Source organism: Motacilla alba, chromosome 14 (assembly GCF_015832195.1).
Source record: "Motacilla alba alba isolate MOTALB_02 chromosome 14, Motacilla_alba_V1.0_pri, whole genome shotgun sequence".
Classification (NCBI taxonomy): domain Eukaryota; kingdom Metazoa; phylum Chordata; class Aves; order Passeriformes; family Motacillidae; genus Motacilla; species Motacilla alba.
Window position 1 is genome coordinate 10719473 of NC_052029.1, and position 20727 is coordinate 10740199.

The 20727-nt window shown below is 43.7% G+C and overlaps 1 protein-coding gene across 13 annotated transcripts in view; it reads right to left on the reverse strand.

Moving 5' to 3' along the window:
* Window positions 1-5760: 5760 nt before the first annotated feature.
* The window catches only part of PDGFA (platelet derived growth factor subunit A), a 36766-nt gene continuing 21799 nt past the window's right edge, over window positions 5761-20727 (reverse strand). For 4 of the 13 annotated variants that reach the window (XR_005258629.1, XR_005258630.1, XM_038151190.1 and 1 more), the window contains one exon: window positions 17489-20725. Coding sequence is in view for 7 of the 13 variants with exons in the window: in XM_038151191.1 (XP_038007119.1) it covers window positions 20715-20725 (11 nt within the window). In the remaining 6 variants the exon portion in view is untranslated. Of the gene's footprint in view, window positions 7033-7306; window positions 15824-17488; window positions 20726-20727 lie in introns of those variants that run through there. The other 9 variants (XR_005258633.1, XM_038151189.1, XR_005258632.1 and 6 more) reach the window with 5 other exon arrangements.

Below are 20727 nucleotides of genomic sequence, written 5' to 3' on the forward strand. Positions count from 1 at the left end.
CTTTTTGAGCCCTCACCTCCACGTACAGCTGCAGAGGAGAAGGAAAACAGGATGCAGGGTTGCAGAGCTGGAGGAATAGAGCATAAATCAAAGGAGACAAGCTGGTCCCTGTGTGGTGCCTGGGTTGGACCCCAACCTTTGGGCAAGGTGAGCGTTTGTCGCTTGCTGGGGACTCTCCCAGGAACAGCTTTGCCCAGCTGCCTGAACATTTATACTGGGCCATAGCCCCATCTCACTTTTTCCTCCCACTGTGTCACCTCCTTCCCCTGTGCTGACAAGTGATTTAGACAGCCTGCCCTGCTGGCCCTGCATTTGAAATGTAAATCAAACATGGGACATAAAGCTGGGTTTCAAAGTTGACTATTAACTAGGGCGGAAGGGGTGGCGTAGCAAAAACAAACAGTTCCAAGTTCAAGTCTAAACCATGAGAGCAGGCTGCAAACCCTTTCTGCTCTCCCATCACCAGCCAGCACGAGGGTGAGCACTCTCCTTTGGGCAGAACGTGCTTAGAGGCTGCCTGAGCTCCTATCCCAAGTGCCTGGACTCCAAATCAAGTCTCACAACCGACTACAAAGGGAGGAGGGTGCTGGGATACTGTGGCTGGCATTGCACATCAATATGCAGTGGCTTTAGTCACAGAATCACAGAATGGTTTGGGTCAAAAGGAACCTTTAAATGCTGCTAGTCCAGGGCTCCCTGTGGATCCTGATGTCCTGGCAGCTTTTGACTCTGAGCTCTGAAGTGGGCTGGTCCAATAGCTCATACCCCAGAACACTTCACCAGGCCCTGCCTTGGAAAAGCTGGTGTTTGAAAGCAGCATCTCCTCAGCTTCCTCCAGGAGAGTTAATGGCCAGCTGTGCCTCACAACATGTGGAGATCCCCTGGAGGCACCTCTGCTGTCCCACTGCTTTCAAAACCAGTGGAAGTTTTGCCCCAAAACTATTGGAGGCCCAAAGCAAATCAGTGTGAACGTGGTTTTTAGCAAGTAGAGTGTACTTTAGCCATTACAGAATGTAGTTTAATATTTATTTACCTGTCAACTCAAATAATTCTGGTGGGTGGGACCAGCAGCAGCACTTATTTTCTCTGAAAAGATTTGTACTATGACTTAGAAATTTGTCTCTGATAATTCTGTAGTGTCACCATTGAGGCCTAACTTGGAACTCAGAGACATGAGTAACTGATAATACAGAGAGGTGTGAAACAGTGCTGCTAATTACACCCATCCTGGTACACAGCAGTTCCCTGGGCTTGGCCTGGTCAGCATCAAATCCTTCCTGGATAGGAAGTGAGATTTCTTTGCTCTCAAGGGCAACCTAGCAAGAAAGAAATCCTCACCCATTTTCTGAATTCCTTAGGGCAGTACTTTTAGTGCAAATTTTCTGCCAGTGAGAGATGGTGAGAAGAACAGCTGTGAAAAGTGCTGATCTCCAGCGAGCAGTGATGGTCCCAGTGGTGCTGGGCACCAAGCTGGCTGAGCAGGGGACAGATCCAGCCTTCAAACACCCTACTCTGGTAGATGGGTCACGGCCCCTGGTAGACAGGATGGTGTCCTGGACTCCAGGGAGCACCTCTGACGGTCAGCCATGGCAGCCTTGGGCACATCATTGCATCTTTCTGCCCCTCAGTGATCCTGTTGGTGGAGTGACAACACTGAACTGCTGTTGAAGACTCATTTTGGGGAGGGCAGCAGGGCTGTGGCACTGCTGAGTGATGTTTCCCCATCTCAATTCTGCATTTCTGTCCCCAGGGCTGTGCTGGCACCTCTGTGTGCACAGGAGGCTGTTCCACCCCGGGGAGCAGCTCCACCCCAGTGCTCTCTGAAGGCAGAGAGCACCAAGGGCAGTTTCATATGAGCTGCTAACCAACATCCCTGTTAGTAACATTCCTTTGTTGATAGTTTGGACTGTTTTCAAACAGGCTTTGTCATCTCCTCCAATATGGGAAAGCATTGTCTGAAGCCATATAGGATTATAACTGTCCTAGTCTTCCTGTAAATAATGTGTCACTGCAGTGAAGGGAACTGCTCTGCTCCTCATTAGGCAGCATTGCAGAGCACATTGAAGCCAATTTACCAGAGCAGCAGTGAGGATATCATCTCACCATCTCTATTTCCATTAAACAACTGGATCTAACTCTCTTTTATTTTTAGGCTAACCATGCTGAGCTTTCAAATTGCCTTGATGATAATGTAGCTTTTAACTGATTTGTCGTGGCTGGTTGTTTTGCACATGAAAGTTGCTACTAGCTGATTAGGAAGAAAAAAACACCACCATTGCTTCTTCTATTGCTCAGGAAATTGCAATCCCCAATCTGCAGCTTGAAAAGCATGTTGCCATGGAAATGATGCTTATGCTGTCGTAAATAAAAGTATTCCAGGGTCACCAGGGTCTGCGGCATAAACAGGGGCACAAACACTGCCTGGAAAAGTGCCAGAGTGGTTTAAACATATAGGAAGATAATTTTAATGGTATTTTGCTTTCACTGTTATCATCAGAAGGACTGATGAAGGTTAACACATAGCTATGACCTTGGCACAAAAGCGAAGCAGAAAAAGTCTTGGCTCCTGGTATTAATAAGAGTAGAGAAAACTGTATCACAGCTCTCCTGGCCAGTGTTTCCCAGCTCAGTCAGAGCAGTGTTCTTTTCCCACTGCACCTCTCACACATTCAGCAGTGAAATCTCATTGTATGTTCATTCCAGGGCACTTTTATTGGATTCATGAGCACATCACACAAGAGCTCAGGAAAACCAGTTGTGAAATGCTGTGTCATGGGCTACCTGCTGATGCAGTGAATATTCCCTGATTCTCTGGCTACATCTCACCTACAGCCCAGGAAAACATGGGAAATTGGTCTTTTCCTTGGAGGGGAGACACTTTTGAACAAGATCCCAGCTGAGGGAAGGAGCCCCTGTGCCTTTCACTGCTCCTGAGTGAGGGCAGTGGGAAACAACTCCCTGCAGGAGCACGGACACAGTTCCAAAGGAGAAATCCAGAGGCCAGCAACACAGAGGGTTTGGATGTGTTGGTTCTTGTGAGTGTTCATGAGGAAAGCAGGCAGTTACTGTTTCTGGTGGGTTCTTAACTGTTCAATGGACTGCTCAATGGCATTAAATGGGCCATACCCTGAAGCTGCCTTGGGCAGTATCAGATCAAGGATACACACTTTTCTCTCTGTGTTTTTAATACCCACACGAGCATTTTGAGCACAGGCAGTCACTTTAAATAAAACTACAAGAGATTGCAAATGCCACAGCTTGCTTATTTACTTACTGTCTCTTAGTCTGCCCAAAATGTGGAAATAATGTTTCCAGAGATGCTCGAATTCATGTGCCTGTTGAGAATCCTGGCTTCTGTCCTGGATGATATTGCATATTCAAGGGATGATTCACTCACTCCTGAGAGGGAGGAAGGACTGTACCAGCTGTACCACCTCTCCGTGGCTGACTGACAGCCTGGTGATGTTTCCACAAGGAAGCCTCATGCCTCCAGGTTAAGCCAGCAATTATGGAACAAACAAAAGAGAACTGAAATGGAGAGATGAATCACTGAGAGACCAAACAAAAGAGAACTGGAAAGGTGATGCCAAAGCCAGAATTACAAAACAAAAACAAAATCTTCATTTGTCTCAGCCCAAAATGTCTAGAGTGGATTCTGCATTTCTTTTTTTGTGTAAATCAACAATGCACTTTGACATCTGCAAGGGAGGATTTGGGGAGGACCAGCTCAGTTTTTAGGGCTTTCTCACCTCACTCCTGTGAGAGGCTGGTAAAACCTACAACCAGCAGCCCTCTGTTAAAACCCATCAAGACCCAACCCTAACACTCTTGACTGCTCCATAAACTGACTCAAAAGCCCAAGAAATAAGTTTTCCCCTTTTGTACTCCAGTTCTTAAAAAGCTTTCATCCCTGTTGGGACAGGAACTGTGTGGGATACGGGGCTGATACCATGTGCATTACACACCTCACCATGGATTTATCACAGAAGGGCTGGCCAGGGCTTTGAAGGCAGCTGACGGCTCCCAGCTGGCCAGGAACTCACTCGCGTGGCCTCTGCAGCTTCCTAATGGGAACAGGGTGGAAAACCTGGGCTCAAAGGTTGCCCAGAATGACTAAGAGAGGAAAAATCCCTCCTGCCACTCCTGTGCTAATCAAAGGGGTGTGGAGAAGAAGTTTCAATTCCTCACTGCCAAAGAGGAAAATAAGATAAATATATATGTATATATATAGAAAATACACAGCCAATTCCTGTATTAATGAAGAAGCCTTCATGCCATCAAAATCAGTCTTGAAAAAATCTTGCTGGTGGTGTAGGGAAGCTGAGCCAGATAGCCCAAGCTCCCTTGAAATGTCTTCCAAACACATCTAATCTGTTTACCCCTGGGTTTTACTGCTGGCAGTACCTGGGACTTCGCCTCTGAGATTTCCTACAGTTTGTGATCCCAGCAGGTCAAAGTTCCCAAAGGTGGGGAGAAGAGGCAATCCCTTCCCTGCCTGTATGAAAGGTATGTGCCTTGGGGCTACTAATTTAGAACCAATGATTCAGGAATAAGTCACATAAAAACTGTCCAGCACTGGTGTTTACAGAGCACCTCCTCTGAGCAGACAAAGGCGTGTGTCAACAGGGAAAGTGCCGTGCAGTTTGCGTGGCTCAGCGTATTCAAACAGCTTTTGCAGAGATGTGAACATGTTGCCAGGGAAGCAGGAGCCTGCACAGATAGAGGTGCCCTCCTGCTCTGTACAATGGGAAAATGGAGCTGCCCCTGCACTCCCCGCTTTTTGTTTTCACCTCTGCAGCTTAAAAATAGGCAGAAAAGGCCATTCTTCCAGAGGCTGATTAATGGCCCTTCTACACAAACTGCATTTTACACATATTTAAAAATCTTGCGCTAGATAACTCTTTGACCTAAAATATAATAGGTTCCTTTTTTTCCTCCCTGATAGCGTCCAACATTTGTGCATTTTCATGCCTTATTTTTGAAGCAAGTCCTTTCTAACGTGAAGAACAAAGTGGCCCGGCTGTGGCTCTGGATGTGTGTGCACCCCCTGCACCTGTGTGGCTGGTGGCTGCTCTGAGACATCACTAATCCAGCTCTGGGGCTCACCAACACAGACCAGGGGGAGAGATGTCCCAGTCTGGCATCAAGAGGCCCAGGAAATGTGCCCAGCACAGCTCCCATTCCCATGGGGCTGGAGTGATCAATGTCATGCCCTGCCTGTGAACCATTCCCCAAATTTTCCCTGTGTGTGTGTGATGTGAGACCGGGTTATATTAAGCCCATTGCTGAAAGGACCAGGGATGATGGCTCCCATGGGCACATTGCAACTATGCTACAGAAAGAGTGAAAAATTCAGGGAACAAGTGGCGCTGTAATCCATCTTACCTACCCGGAATAGATGTATCCATGTACTGATCTCTATAAACACACCCTTTTCTCCATATGGGTGGGTATATATTTATATGCACCAGCCTCAAAATACCAGTACGTTTTTATTAGCCCCATTTGCAGATGGGGTGATGATGACAGACAAAGTGCTTTAATCCTTCTAGGCTGCTCCTCTCTGGGAGGGGAGAGCTGGAGCCTTCTCTCCCCGGGAGAGGTAAGAGAGGGAGGTGAGTTCTCCCAAACCCCCAAGGAGCTCCTTGGTGTGGAGGTCTTGCTCAGCTCTCACTTGGAATCATGCTGGCAAATAAACATGAAAGTGAAATCAGCATTGTGAGATCGTTATGCAAGAGCGGGCGGATCCCAGGACTCAGCCATTGTTCCAAAAGTTTAATTAACATTATGAAAGCTGATTAAAGGAAAATCTTTAACCTCCAGGGAAATCCCATTTTCCCTCACTTCCCATACTGCTGTAATTTTCACAATGTAAGAAGGAAAGTGTTATTTCAAGGCATGATTCATATCAGCTACAACCTGATCTTTGCCACAGTCATGGCCTGCATCTTAAATAATCACCAGCAGTGACACCAGACAGGGACACTTCTGAGACAGCATTTTTCCCCCTTTATCCCATGACCTGAATTGCCATCATAATTTCTAGACTTTGTGTCATCCTGGCATGATGACAAGCGTTCACCCACGCTCCAGAACTAAAAGTTGGTTTCACAAGGACAGTGATACCTACCCAGACACAGCATCTCAGATACAAAGTGCGAGTGACACGCCGCAGTCCGGCGTGGTAACAGCAGGGGCTGTTTGCTTTGGTCACCACAGCAAATTCCTTTGAAGGCAGGAGTGTGGAGCACCATCTCCAGTGACTCCCACCTTGAGCCAACCACTTACCCTTTCTGCTCCTTTGGAATTGGGGGCAAAGGCACTGTTACCTCTCAGGGCACTGCAAACTCATGAATATAAGCAGGCACTGGAGATGTTTAGCTGGAAATTGCTGTTGTAAATTATATTAGTGGAGAGATTTGTTTTCAGCTGCAGAGGGTCTGTGAGCAAGCACAGCCCCCTGGTATTCAGCTGTCTATGGGTGGCACATTGCCTCTCTGCTCCTCCAGGACTATTTTAATTATATGGCATGGCCCATCAGAGACCTAATCCCAGGATCTAATCCTGGAGGCAACAGACAGCTGCCTGTCTGCCCTGTGTACTCAGAGAAGTGCCCTTGGGGCTGCAGTGAGGGTGATGCAGATGATGGGACAGGAGGACAAGCACTCACCCCACACACAGAGCAGGGACCTGCCCAGGGACAGCCCTGGTCACCCCCTGGCCAGGGCACCACCAGCTCCTTGACCTCTCTGGCACATGAGTGGCACTGAGCAGACCCCTCAGCCCTGGGTCCTCCCCTGGTTATAAAGAATCTGGGTGGATGCTGTATCTACAGACCTCCAAATCTAATTAAGAACACACATGGCTCCAGTCCTTTCCGAGCATCAGGCTTATAAAAATACATACACATATAAATACATGGTACAAATACAGCCTCAGGCAGCAGGAACAGTCTCGTACTCAGATCTTCAGCAGTTCTTTCCATCTGTAGATCCTGCAGGTCAAAGACATTGCAGAGCTTCAGGAACCATTCTGAAAAGGGGAAAGATTATTTTTTCCCACTGTTGTCTACATGTACGTGGTGTAAAATCTAAAATCCATTTTAATTATGATACAACAGGGTCATCCTCACTACTCTGACTCTGAAGAACAGGCACCACTTTTGTGCACACAGAGACATTAGTAAAGCAGAAGCTCTATTTGCAGGATGAAATTTCTCCTACAAAAAGCACTAGAGGTAAACCAAATTCATGCCATGAATAGCAAATGCATGAAATTCTGACTCAATAAAAGGCAGACAGCTGTGTTTTCTGATAAAAATGTGCCTTTATTTTTTAGTTTTTTCTTTTCATTACCTGGATTCTGTGTTTGTCAGAGCAACAAAAACAAAACATAGTTTCTTTGATACGCGGCGAATCTGAAAACAATCCTGCAAATAGCACAACACAAAAACTCCCACAAAAAGGGAAAGCTATAAAATTTGAGAGGCGACGAGGCTTTCAGAAGTGCCAGTTTCCCAGTGCAATGGCTGGAAGGGTGGCCTGGCCTGGCGGCAGTTCAATCATTTTGTAACGAAGGACAAATACTTTCAACATCCTGAGAAAGAGGGCGGGGGGACGGGGGCACGACTCCCTTGCTTTCCCTCCTCCTGCTATTCTTTCTCCTCCCTCCCCCCACCCCTTGGATTTTCAATAGCTCTTTAGTGTTTCCATCAAAGGCTTTTACCATTCATCCTCCCTTCTGGTGCCTGCCTTCCACCTGTCTATCCATCACAGCCCTAACCCAGGTCCCTTTTTTTCCCCCCCTTTGCTATTTTTCACGCAGTGGGATTTGTTTATAAGCTTCTGTATTACCTAAACTGCAGGGGAAGAGGCTGCTGGGAGGAAAGTGAGAAAGCAGGATTAAGGAGGAAGAATTCAGCTCCATTGCATTTCCATCTGAACGGTCATAAAATGTGCAAATCCTGTTCCTGGGAATTTTGTGTCAGAGGCCTTCCCTGCCACTGCCCTTCCCGTACCCCTTCTCTCTTTCCCTCTCATAGAAAAACAAGTGTTGGGAAGGATGACTGTAACTCCACAGACCCCAAAAGCCATGACGTGTGTGCCAGCAGGGAGGAGGCTCCTAGCAGCACGTGTGCAGGGAGACACTCCAGATGTGGCCATAAACTACAGACAGTGGGGTGGGAGGCTGCAGGGATTGAATCCAGCAGGACAACAGGAGTGAGCAGGGAAAGGCTGCTCAATATGACAGCTCCCAACACCCCCAGCTAATTAATGAGCCTGGGTAAAACACAAAAATAACCTCCCAGGCTTGTTGGCTCTGCAAGTAAATCGTACAGAAATATGTGATTCAGACCCCAGCAGCTTGAAGAGTTTCTACTCTCTCATTTTTAGCTCATCGCCATCACAAGGCACCAAAATAGGCACAGGCCAGCTTTCCAGACCCCAGAGACCCACCAACAACCCACCTGTCAGCAAACTGTGGGACAGAAGAAGGGCCACTGCCCTGTACAGGCCAATGGAGATTTGTCACTAATTCAAGCAGAAGTCACTGTGATCCCTGGGCTACCTGACCAAACACTCTCAGAAGAGCAAAATTTTTAATTTTTAATTTTTAATGCTAAAAGAGGAGGTGGCTCTTAACCAGTCCCCAACCCTATTGAGCCCACAAACCTTTTCTTGGTGGAACTTCATGTCATATCTGCTGGACCTGGCAACAGCTAGCAGCTATCTTCCACTTACAGACACATCCTGGAGATACTGCAGATCACCCAGCAGGTAGCACATGTCAAAATAAGTTCCTTTGATTGACAGTTATTTATTATTTTTAAATAAAATGTGAATAGATTGAATGGGTTGCTCAGCAGCAGCTCAGTTCTTTGTTTGGCAACTTCTTGGACAGTTTGACCATACATATGACAACACAAAATAAATTTCACTTGCTTGCAGTAGCAGTTGGCTATAAATTCAGTCCATCGATGATTTATAGCTCTAGCAGCAGTGGGATATATGAAATGAGAAGCCCTTTCATCCTTAAACTGCTCTGCAGTCTGGTAGAGATGATGAAAGCCATTGTTCCTAAGGCCAGAGGAGAGCAGGAGTTCATTCAGCTGTGGTAGGAGGAGGTGTGCAAATTGGGTCCAAAGGTGAGAGGAGGCCCAGAGACAGAGCAGCCCTTGGTTTCGAAGAGCAGCCAGAAAGAAATCCTTAATGATGCTCAGGCGTGCTTTGCAGGCTGGAGGGGAGCAGTATTTCCATCAACTAAATGATCTCAACTCTTTGGCTTCCCTGAGGGCACTGCACCAGGAGAGACTGGGATGGCTCACCAGAGCCACTCTCAGATGTTTGTGTTCTTCCCACCCACCAGTAGCCCCAACCTGAGCGTGTCTTTGGCACAGCAGGTGGGATCCTTAATCCTGCTGAGGGCCAGCCCCAAGCAAAGATTAGCAGAGGAATCTGTTTTCATTAAAATCCAACCTACCATCACCATCCTGCCTGATGGTTTGGTTTAAAATGCACATGTCCAGCTCTTGTAGCAGCTCTGTTTCTGCAGGGAAAGGGCAGCTCAGCAACCTGCCTCTTCACTTTCTAATGTCTCTCTTTCTTTTCATCAACAAGTAACTAAGACAGACATGCTGAGGAATGTTAAATGCACCTCCTCCTGGAGAATTTTGCCAGCAAGATCAATGGAATTGGGATTTTGCCTTTATTATGTTTCTTTTGACCATGGAACTGGTCTGATTTTCCTCCCAGTGATTTTCTTTTTTTTTTTAAAAACCCACAAAACAACAAAACAGGAGAAGACATACAAATAAACACTAATACGTACAGGAAAAATACAAAACTTAGCACCATGCACTCCCCTCATTATTAGACAAAGGTTGGGAAGGGTTCACAAGTGTAAAACGCTCATGTGAATTATGAGATTACTGCTCAGTTTTCTTTCAAGTCGTGGGCTGGAAACAGATGGTGGCTGTAGCATTTATGACGGCACAACATGTTACTGCAAGCCTAGCCATCTCTCTCTCTCTCCTCTCAAAAATGCAGCTGCAAGGAAAGTTGTGGAAAATCACATTAATAGTCTCTTCCACCACACAGTTTTCCAGCCCTTCATCCCTGGCCAGCACATGGACAGAGCCATCTTGTATGCCAGCAAGAATACTCTCCTAATCCCTGTCCTGAATAGTTACCACTGACTGGCTTATTTAACAGCTAGTTAAAATGTGAGGTTTGTTAGCTTTGTAAAAAAGCCTCCAGAAAGCAGGTTCTTAAGGTCAGGGCAGATGCCATGTGATCCCACGGGCTCCCTAAGGGAAACACTCAGAAAGAAGCCATCAGAGAGTCTCTTAGCTGTTTATTATTTAAACATTCCGTTCAGACCAAGCAGGTTGATTTATAAAGAAGCAGAAAGACAGATAAAACAATTGCAAAAGCATCTTTGTAACTCAGGAGTCCAAATCTCACTTCCAAGCGAGAGTAGAAACTTTCACAAGGGCAAAGGTCTCTGAATTTTAAGTCGGAGAGCCTTCCAGTGACCACAGGCTTAGAAGGATCTGGGGCCCTGAAGATACAAAGAGCAACTAACCCCATATTTAAATATCTTGCCTGTACACAAGAAAAAAAAGTCCATGTGCTTCAGTCCTGATGGAAATGCCTTGCTGCCTTAAATATGTTCATACCTGGACCTGAACACTTGAGCTGAGCCTGGGGCACAAACCCTCCACTCTCAAGGCACCACAGAGGACTCTGCTGACACGAGAGAACTCTTCAAACAGTACAAAACTGCTACCTGTGATTTCAGTGTGCTTTACAAATGTGAAGCAATCCTGTATCACATCATTTCTGAGAGCACTAACTCTCTGGGATTCCAAAATCAGGATTTTAGAATTACTTCTTCACTTGAGTTAATTAAGACTCTGTCAAATAATAATTTTTCCGGACAAGCGTCACTGGTGTATTGGAATATCCCTGTTGCTATTTTCACTTTTCTGGCCTCACTACCTAGTTGGGAACATCAGCACCAACTTTATGTGTTCATCCTTAGCCTCTCCAGTGTGTTCCTGCCAAGCTTCCTGCACCCAGCTACACACAGGGCAGCATTTCTGCCCTCTGGGGTGTAGAACAGGGCAACTGAAAACAAGATAGACTTTTACCATTCCTTTTATCACTTTTCACAGCTAGACCAGGAAGTTGCTACAGAAATTCAACAGTGTACACACTTGAAACTCCAAATAGCCTTTTGCCAGAGATAGACTCTCTCCAGGTGATATGACCATACATAGCCACTGCATATCTGTCATAATTGCAAAAGCCCTCAGACCTTTTCTCTAAGATAGAGAAGGTGCCATTTCATTTTTCTTTTGGAAACCTCCTCCAGGAGAATTCATTAGTATCCTATGCAACAATCTACTTCCTGTAAGTACTGAAATATAAAGTGTATTAGAAGTTTCCACTTCTGTTTTTATCTTTTCCTGATCTAGCCTGAAAATTCTTTTGAAGTTCCTCAAAGTGTTCTTCATATATGCTTGTTTTAGGAAATACCAGATCACTATTGGCAAAGTTCTCCTTAATTAAGTGAGATAAAGGAATCAAGATGATATGATCTGCTTAATTCCCCACCTTTTTAAGGTCCCATTTTAAGATTTTTTTTTCCCACTTGCCTTTGAAAAGAAACATTCTGAAGAAACTAAGGAAGGGGAAGGCCCAGAGAAGGCAAGCTTAGCTCTGGGCTCTCCAGTGTAGCTGAGCCTGCTGGTAGAAAACCACTGAATAGTTAAAGCTCTCTCTCATTCCTATGGAATGGTTTATGGAAAGGTTTTAGACCCTTGTGAAACTCACATCCCTCGGCAATGCTTAAGAGGAAAAGACTAAACTGCACTGTGCTAGCACAGTGGGCTCCTCAGGGCCTCAACGCAGCAAGTCTACTCAGATCATGCCTAACTTTAGGCACAAGCAACTACAAAGAAACATCTCACATGCCTGAAGTTCAGCTTTGCACTGTCTCCCTTGATGAATCACAACTTAGGGTATGCAGGGAGCTAATGGGAAACATTTGCACTCCCTAACCCCAGCTGCAAGGTCCCAAAACCAGTTAGCTACGCAGGCATAGCCCAACCACTCTGGATGGGCCAGAGGCTCTTCACAACAAATGGGTACAAGCTGTTAGGCAAGCTCTTCTGAAGCACCTCTACAAGAAACATGTCCCAGAACAGTTAAACTTTGATTTAAAAGCAGTATTTGGGGCAATCACTGAAGCACACCAGCTGAGCATTAACCTGTCTGAGTCCTACGTGGCCTGTTGAAGAAACCACTCTATCTGGGATAAATTGCTTCCATCACTTTTGCTGTGGAAACCTCTTGCAGTCAAGGGGAATTCAGATCTCGGGCAGGTTTCTGAGTAGCTTCCTGGCTCCAAGGAGACCTCTGAGCAGAATGCTTTACAGTGGGTGAGTTTGGGCCAGGAATTGTCCTCACTTCCAAGTGTGTGAGCACTGAGCCCTCAGCCCTCACCCACACTGGAAGTGCTGGAGCATCTCTCCTCCCTCTCTACCTCCTCCTCTGGTCCCACCCAGACTCCACCAGCAGCTCAGCAGGGCCCAGAGGCGAAATCTGGCCTTTTGAAACTTCCCTGGTCTTCAGGTTAAACCAGCACCACCTTTATACTGAAAATGCATGTAAAGCCAAAGTGCTAAGCAAAGGTGAAGCATGGCTGGAGTGAAAGAGGCTCCTCATCTGAAATGTCTGAAACCCAAGGTTTGAGCGCTGCTGCCTGGACATGGAAGGAAGAAGTCACAGTGACATTGTTGGGTCAAAATTAGTCTCTCTTCAGAACAGACAGAGATGTTCTGTAGCCAACAAAGGTTTCTTGAAAGTTACGTAAAAATGAATTAAAAGTGGACGGCCAAATCCCTCAGACTGCTGAAAAAATTCCAGCTAGAGATATCCAGCAAGTCTAGAGGGGTCCTTCATACTTCACTGAGGTCTAAAAGTTTGACTTCATCCCCGAAGGGAGCTGAGGCCACACAGCATTTCACCCATAGGCCCTCTGTGAACAGAGTCTTTCTTGTGGTCAGAGGGGCTATCTTGAATTTATGTCTTACTTCTCCCCTTGTGAGCAAACAAAACAATTTCTATGAGTAATTCTACCCACTAATTGCCAAGGAAAAGTCTGGTAAGAAATGCTCTGCATTTTTGACAGGTCAGAGGCTTCCCTAAACAAAGTTGCTGTTTTATGTTTTCTATCAGCACATGTTCACATCCGGGGTCCTCGGTGAATTCCAGCGTGGATGAATCTCTGTGGGAAATTGCTTTTCCCTATTTTCTTGTTCTAACTGCTCCAGGAAATGAGTCTATTTTAGCAACAACACTAAACAGCAAAATATGAAACCATTATCTGCTTCGTGGCAAGAGTTTCGGGTCAGTTCTCAGGTAACTGTCACCTCCAGAGAAGTCAATGGAGTTGTATCTGCTCATGCAAGGCAGAGACCTGACCAATTATGTAATTGGTTGATCAGTTACCAGAACACAGAGCTACCACAGGCCTAAGGAGTGTCTTGTTTTCATGCGTCTCAAAGTTCATCCAAGCCCTGATGCATTGATAAGTGAAGTATTCCAGTATTATGGTCTGTAGAGATGATAATTAACTGCTGAAAGATTTAAGCATGAGCCTTCTCTATGAACATATACTTTGTCACTGAATGATCCTTATAAGTAGTATCTCTTCTGGATCCTTTTTTCACCTGCCAAATAAACCAGGGTGGGATTTTCACAAGTGTTCAAAATGCCTTTCTCCTACTTATTTGTGATTGCTTTCAAGAATGAAGATGTTTTCAAAATCCCTGGGGATTTCAAGCACTATGGGCTCAATTGCATCTCTGTGTGCTTCTGCTTTTTGCACACCTGATTTAACAGCTACTCTGAATTCAAAGCTGGACAGTAAAGCCAGTCGCCTTCATTATGCAAGATCAAAGATGGTACATAGAGGCCAAAACACCAGGTCTGATCTGAAGATGAGTGTGTAAAACTTGTTACAAACTTGGCTCCTTATTTACAGGTTTCAGGGGCTACTCCAGCCTTCACTTGTGAACTTCTTTTCCGTTGAAGCACTCAAGTGTGCCTTTCTTTGTGTATTTTATCTAAGAACCTGGGAGACATCTGGCATACACAAGTATCAGTCCAAACAGAAATTCTTGACTTGCTCAAAACTCAAACTAGGTCAGATTTGGTGGCCTGCTAGTAAGTCAAATATATAAATTATTTGATTTCTCTCTATGGGAAGATGCAACCTTGAAAAAATGTAAGATGAAATCTTCAAGTGGCAGAAATTCTATCACCAGGATGCTCCCAGAATGTCATCCATTGGTTATGAGCTAGACTAAGACTTAGCACTGTCTTACCTTTGGGCTGAGAAAGAGGTACTCATGACTTTCCACCTAATTGGAAAGCTCACCAAACGTCACTCGAGACCAGCATACAGAAAACAAACTTAGAGACAATATCTAAGGAAAACAGAACCTAACCTATGACTTGTTCTTTGATTTACAACTGTGATTGTGGGCCCCACCTCATAGTCATATGCCATGGTAATAGGCAGCAGTTCAACAAGAACCAGTCTTAACTTTTCACATGTTGTAGTGATTCTGAGCTACTTCAGCACATACTTTAGCCTGATGCAGCAAGTAATTAGAATGACTAAAGGGACAGGTGGCATGCCACAACTGAAAAAAGAGTGATTGAGCCTTTGGTCTTATTTATTCTTTCTATTTTTTTTTTAACCAAAAATTGCCAAATTTCACGTGAAATTTGCTCTCAATAATTTCTCCCATCTCAAATTTGTCTATCATCAGTGTAACTGTGAATTTTCAAACTATATCCTGAGGTACCCAAACAGATCATCTGAAATGGGCTCACTGGTATTAGCAATTGCAGTCCTGAATCCACCCATGCCAAGAAAATTTTTCCTCAAAAATAACAAATACGTAATTCAAAATGGCAACCTCCATGGGAGCAGGAGTGGCACATCCCAGCTGTTTTCCTAGTTGTATATACAAGTTTTGTTACTTCATTTTTGGGTTGCTTACAAAATACTTCAAAACTCTGAGAGCACAAAGACCCCCAGCCCACAACTGGGATCCTGTGTCAGGAAGGCACACACTAATTAAAAAATAAAGCATCAACTCTGCTCCATTTGCCTGAGGTCAGTGGGATGTTTGTCCAAACCTAGGAGCATGCTCAGGCACCAGTTTGAAGATGAGCAAACACAGGCATCTCTTAAAGTGTTTTTCCATGTTAGGGCCTGGGAAAAAAAAATTCAGATTGAGCCCATGATAAAAACAGCTCCCCATGGAAAAGTTACCCACACCATAAAAGGAAGGAATGACACTGAACTGAAAGAGAATGAAAATTGTCCACTAAATTTTTGTAAATTCCCATAAAATCTAAGTCTTGTTCTATGTGCATAATTTTGACTGTAAGTCATGAAAGGCTGACTCCTAAGAGAAGCAGGAAATGACTGGCTCGTGATAGGATAAAAGGCTGCATAATTGCATGGGCAGAAAGATGGATTTTCATCAATCACTACATTCTCTGACAATATGGCAGTGGCTTTTGATCATGTATCCAATGCACAGTAATTAGGCAAAATGACTTACCCTCAATCTTTTCAGTATTTAGCTCTAAGGGTGCAAGGATTCATTCTTGGAAAGGGAAGATGGTCGTGTGATTTAGGGCACTGGATGAGCACTCAGATCTGAGTCCTCTCCCTGGTTCTGCCACAGCCTTGCTGTATGACCTTGCACAGGCTTTTCTCCATGCCTCGGTCTCGCCTAAAATGGGATAACAATAGTTCTTTATTTCAGAGGACATAGGAATACAAACCAGCTCAAGGCTGTGCCACAGAGATGCTACAGCAAAGAGCAGCACAGAAAAGCTCAGACATGGAATAATGCCTTACTAATAAAATGTGGGAACACAGACAGTAATTAAATTGAGTAATAAACACAAAACATAGGCTGATTTTTGGGGAATGCAACACTGATCAGCTTCGTACCTGGAATTAAAGGAAATTTAAATGGGATTCGTATGAGTTGACCTGACTCTGAGATCTGCTAGCAGTACAAACTGTGTATTAGAAATACCAAGGAAATTACTTCATTCAAAACCTCTGCGTGGTGTCTGTTTTAGAGCAACCGTGATTTCCAGCCCAAGTGAGGGTCAGATAACTACCCAGAACATTCTCAAAGCCATAGGAGGGGCCTACAGACATGATTTCCTTCAATTTACAGTAAAATATGAGCATGCAAACCTGAGGTAGTTTTGAAACTTCAAAATCAAACTGAAACATTCAAATTAAAGCATAAACGGGGCCACTGATCCTAATTAAACTGTCAGATGCCTGGAACATCTTCAATGCCACTATTGCAGCATCACACTGCTGCTGGAATTGGACAGCACTTTAGCAAAGAGTCATCAGTACTACTTTTCCAAATGCAAAGATAAATCTTTTTCTCTAAAGCATTTGCCTTTCATGTTGGGGGTCAGTTATGGCCTGTGGGTCTGGGAGAGAGGATCTCAGGGCACATGCCTAGATAAACCAACTGATTTGGAGACCAACACATCAAAGGCTGTTCTGTCAGGCAGGAGGAGAGAAAACAAATACGAGACACATCTTAGGAAGGAAAAATAATTTCTGAGAGACAGAAACAAAAGGGATGGGAAAGTCAGGTAGAGAACAGCTGGAAAACAGCCCACAGAAAGGCAACATGGACCTAAGGAGGACAAGCAAGTGGAATGTTGAAGCCTATTGGAAGGAGGATGCTGTTTTAAGTAAGAGTAAAAAGCCTAAACCCAAAGTGCTGGAGCTACCTGGGAACCTGGGAGAGGAGCAACTGCCTGCAGTCTGCTTAACAAAGCAGATGCCAGGCAGGACAGAGGACAAGAGAAAAGGAAAGCAAACTAGCACACAATCTCTCGTTTCACTCAACAAAATCAACTGAAGGACAAGTCTGGAAAGGCTAAGCACTGAATTAAATTTAATGAATTGACCAAAGAATCAGTGACCATGCACCATATTGTAATGCTGAGATTGGTTTGGGAGGTCCTCTCTGTATGTCCTTTCTGATCAGACAAGACCTCAGAAAAGGCATAATTAGACCAAGAAGTTCTGGATCCCTGGACAGAGGAAATGAGTGCAGAACATAAAACAGGAAAACATTTCACCCCCAAACTGCTGCCTACAATGTGGAAGGACAAAACCAACAAGGTGTTAAAGCATTGCACAGAAGTGCAACTTTTGACAACCACCACCCTCGGCTCCATTAAGCCCCCTACTCACCCCCCACCCCACAAATAACAGAGCTGTCCATCAGATATCTTGTGGCTCCAATTGCTCACACCTTCCCCTGCAACACTCCAAATGCAGCACATTAGAAGTCCAGAGGGAGTCCACCTCCAACAGACAGCAGAAGAAGATATGACACGGCATTCACGGATGCACAGAGAACTGTTTAATTTACAGCCACAATGGTGAAACAAACCATTTCAGAGCTTGGACATTCAAAGTTAAGTCTGACACTCATTCTTATATTCACTTATTGTGCTTAAGTATTAGAGAACACAGGATTACATTAACCGTACACGACAATCTGAGATCCCTGCGGGACTGAGGAGTGGAAGGGATGAGCAAGAATGAGGGACCAGCCCCTCAAGTGGTGTAAGCTGGTACAGCTCCATTGCAGGCAACGGAGCGATGGTGATTTACACCAGCTGAGGACATGGCCCTTGAAATGTCCAACTTAACTTTGAATTAACAACTCCCGTGTCACAACCTTTAGTGTCACTGTTCCTTCTGGTTGTATCTGCCACTTTGAAGGAGGACTAATCCCACAACCCGCCACGGTCCCAAGGCTGGCGGGTGAGAGCTCAGCTGGACTACAGGAAGTGATGCTCACATTGTGACACTACTCCTCACAATTTAACAGCCATGGACTGCATCCTCATCTGATGTAAATTAGCTTGGGGCCATCTGAAGTCAGAAACATTTGCCAATTTATAGTAGCTGAGAACATAGCCCTGAGATTTTTGTGTTTTCTGCCGCATGCTGTATGAACACTGTGCTCGACAACAAAGACTCATGTGCGTTTCATTCCTCGTAACAAAATTAACTCAAGACTACAAGTCTCAAACAAACGGCTATTGGAAAAGTCCCCATTCAGTCTTCACTTCTCCTGGTGTGCTGAATTTGGCATAACACGTCTATTTGCTGGCACCAACAAAACCTCTCGGTTTGCTTTGTTTTCAAGACCTTGCTACAAGGCCAGACTCTCTCGTGATGTAAATCAGAGCTCCAGGATACCCAGGGGAGTCACTCCCAAGAGCTGGCCCACAAACCCAAACACAACCTTCTCATGCAAGTCCAACCACAGGACTCTTTCCAAGAGTTGTTTTGCAAACTATTCCACTTAAGTGACTTTGACATCCTTTCATACCTGCACAGTGTCTGAGTGGGTCACATAATGCTTTTCATCTACATGATTTTAATGGATATATGTTTGGTTTTTTTCTTTCATTAGATATCTTTTAGACAAAAAAAAAAAATAATAAAAGGAACGGAGCAACATTATTGGCATCCCACTGAAACATAAATATATAAATTACATTTTATACACTTTTTTAAACGCAGACACATACATTCATGTGCATAACATCGTGAACAGTACACTTAGTGGAAAACAAGCACAGACAATCTTAGTTAAATGTATTTCCAGTTTTGGTGCTCAACAAATACACTGGGAAAATGATCACAAAATAGAACGGTGACTAACTCTATCTCTGCATTAGCATCTGAAGCCAATAATGCCTGTTAGCTAACATTGCTTTGTTTGGTTGAATTTGGACATAGCTACAGGAACAGGAGGGGAATGTTTGAACTATATTTAGAGAAATGGAAAGGTTAATAATCTCACTCTCTTTTGTTGTTTGAAGGTTCTGCAGTTCATTCACATTTGTAGATATTTTTATTTGAGTGGAAACACTGTCTTCAAGAAAAACTTTTTTGTTGTTCCAAACTAAGAAAACTCTTTCATCTCTTTGTAGATGTTTCACAAATAAAAGAATCCAGTAGTTCATTTTACATATCCAATGTAATAATCCAAATAAAACAAAGGGTACATAATCCAAACTACTGGGGTGGGGCAGTGATTTTGGCCAAGTGAGTAGCCATGTCATATCTGGCACAGCCCTAAATTTCCAAAGCAGTACAGAAGGATTTATCCATGTGGCTCCCACTGCAATCTGTGGGGAACTGAACATTTAATCCTTTGGCACTTTGAAAATACAGGAGCTGGTGCCAGAGTATTTTATCTGCCCTGCTATAGTTAAAATAGATTTTGATGTTATTTGGGCTATTCTACTACAAAAATATGACCACAAAATGCTTTTTTTTTCTTTTTTTCTTCTTTTTTTTTTTTTTTTTTTTGGTTCAAGAAAACATAGCAGGCTTTCTCAGGTATATAAAACTGTTAATTTTTAGATAAAAATACAAACTTCACCTTTACAAAAACACATATTTCTGTTGAATACACATAAAGCATAACATTTTACCAAAAATAAAGAATTTTAGGTTTTGTTCAAATATTTGCAGCAAGGTAGTTCCCATGCCACCATGACATTATACAATGCAGATACAAGAATTTATACATTTCACACAGCTCCAACATGTGAAATAAAAGTATCTGTATACTGATAAGAATGACAATTGCTAACACAATATCACTAGTAGGCAACTGGCATAAGTCTTAAAGAAAAAAAAAAAGGATTTTTGCATGGATATCCTATGATTTGTTTACGCACATCTCTCTTTTTTTTTCTCTTTTTATTTTTTTTCTTTTATGTAATGCTTTAAATTACGGGGGAGGTTGGGGAACATAAACCAAGAAACGTCTAGAAAATTATGCATAGGTATACCGTTTTTATTTTAATACATCTCATTAGTTTGCATCCCACTAGGAGAAATACCATAATGTTTTGTGTTCTGCTTATTGTTATACCAGTCTTTTATATGTGTTATTGGCAAATGTAGTCCAAGAGATAATAAAAAGCTAGGCAAAGAGTAAAAAGAAAACTTAATAATCACTTTATGGTGTAAAAAAAAAAATCCACTTAAGGCTCCCCAGAAGGTTTTTTTGTATAGACTTTTAAAACACCACCAAGCAAGGATGTATTGTTCTATAGTGTTTGCGTGGCATTTGATCATTTCATACATTCCTGCTTTTTTTGTGCCTGAAGTCCACCAGTGTCCATCCATCTTCATCAAGAACGCAGGCACATTTCTTGACGTAAAGCACCGTTGACTGCTCTGACAGAAATCCACTATTCACTTAGATTTTTGTCATGTTTTTTAGTTCTTTTGGTATCCTCCATTCATTCAACTGTCTTTTTTTCTTTTCTGTTTTTCTTTCTTTCGTGTTTTTTTTTTTTCTTTTTTGGACAGGGAAGCTTCCTATTGTTTCACAGAGTGCTACAATACTTGCTTTGATGTCACATTAAACAAATGTACATTGTCTCTTTGTTCTCATTAAGTGTTCTTTTGAGCCAGTTTTTTCACACAGGAGAACAAATAAAGTATACAGTCAATAAGCACCATACATAGTAGGTTCAGGAATGTAACAAACCATGTACATCCATGTCCCAGAGAGAAGTTTTTTTTCTAGCTTATTTTCACCTTACATCT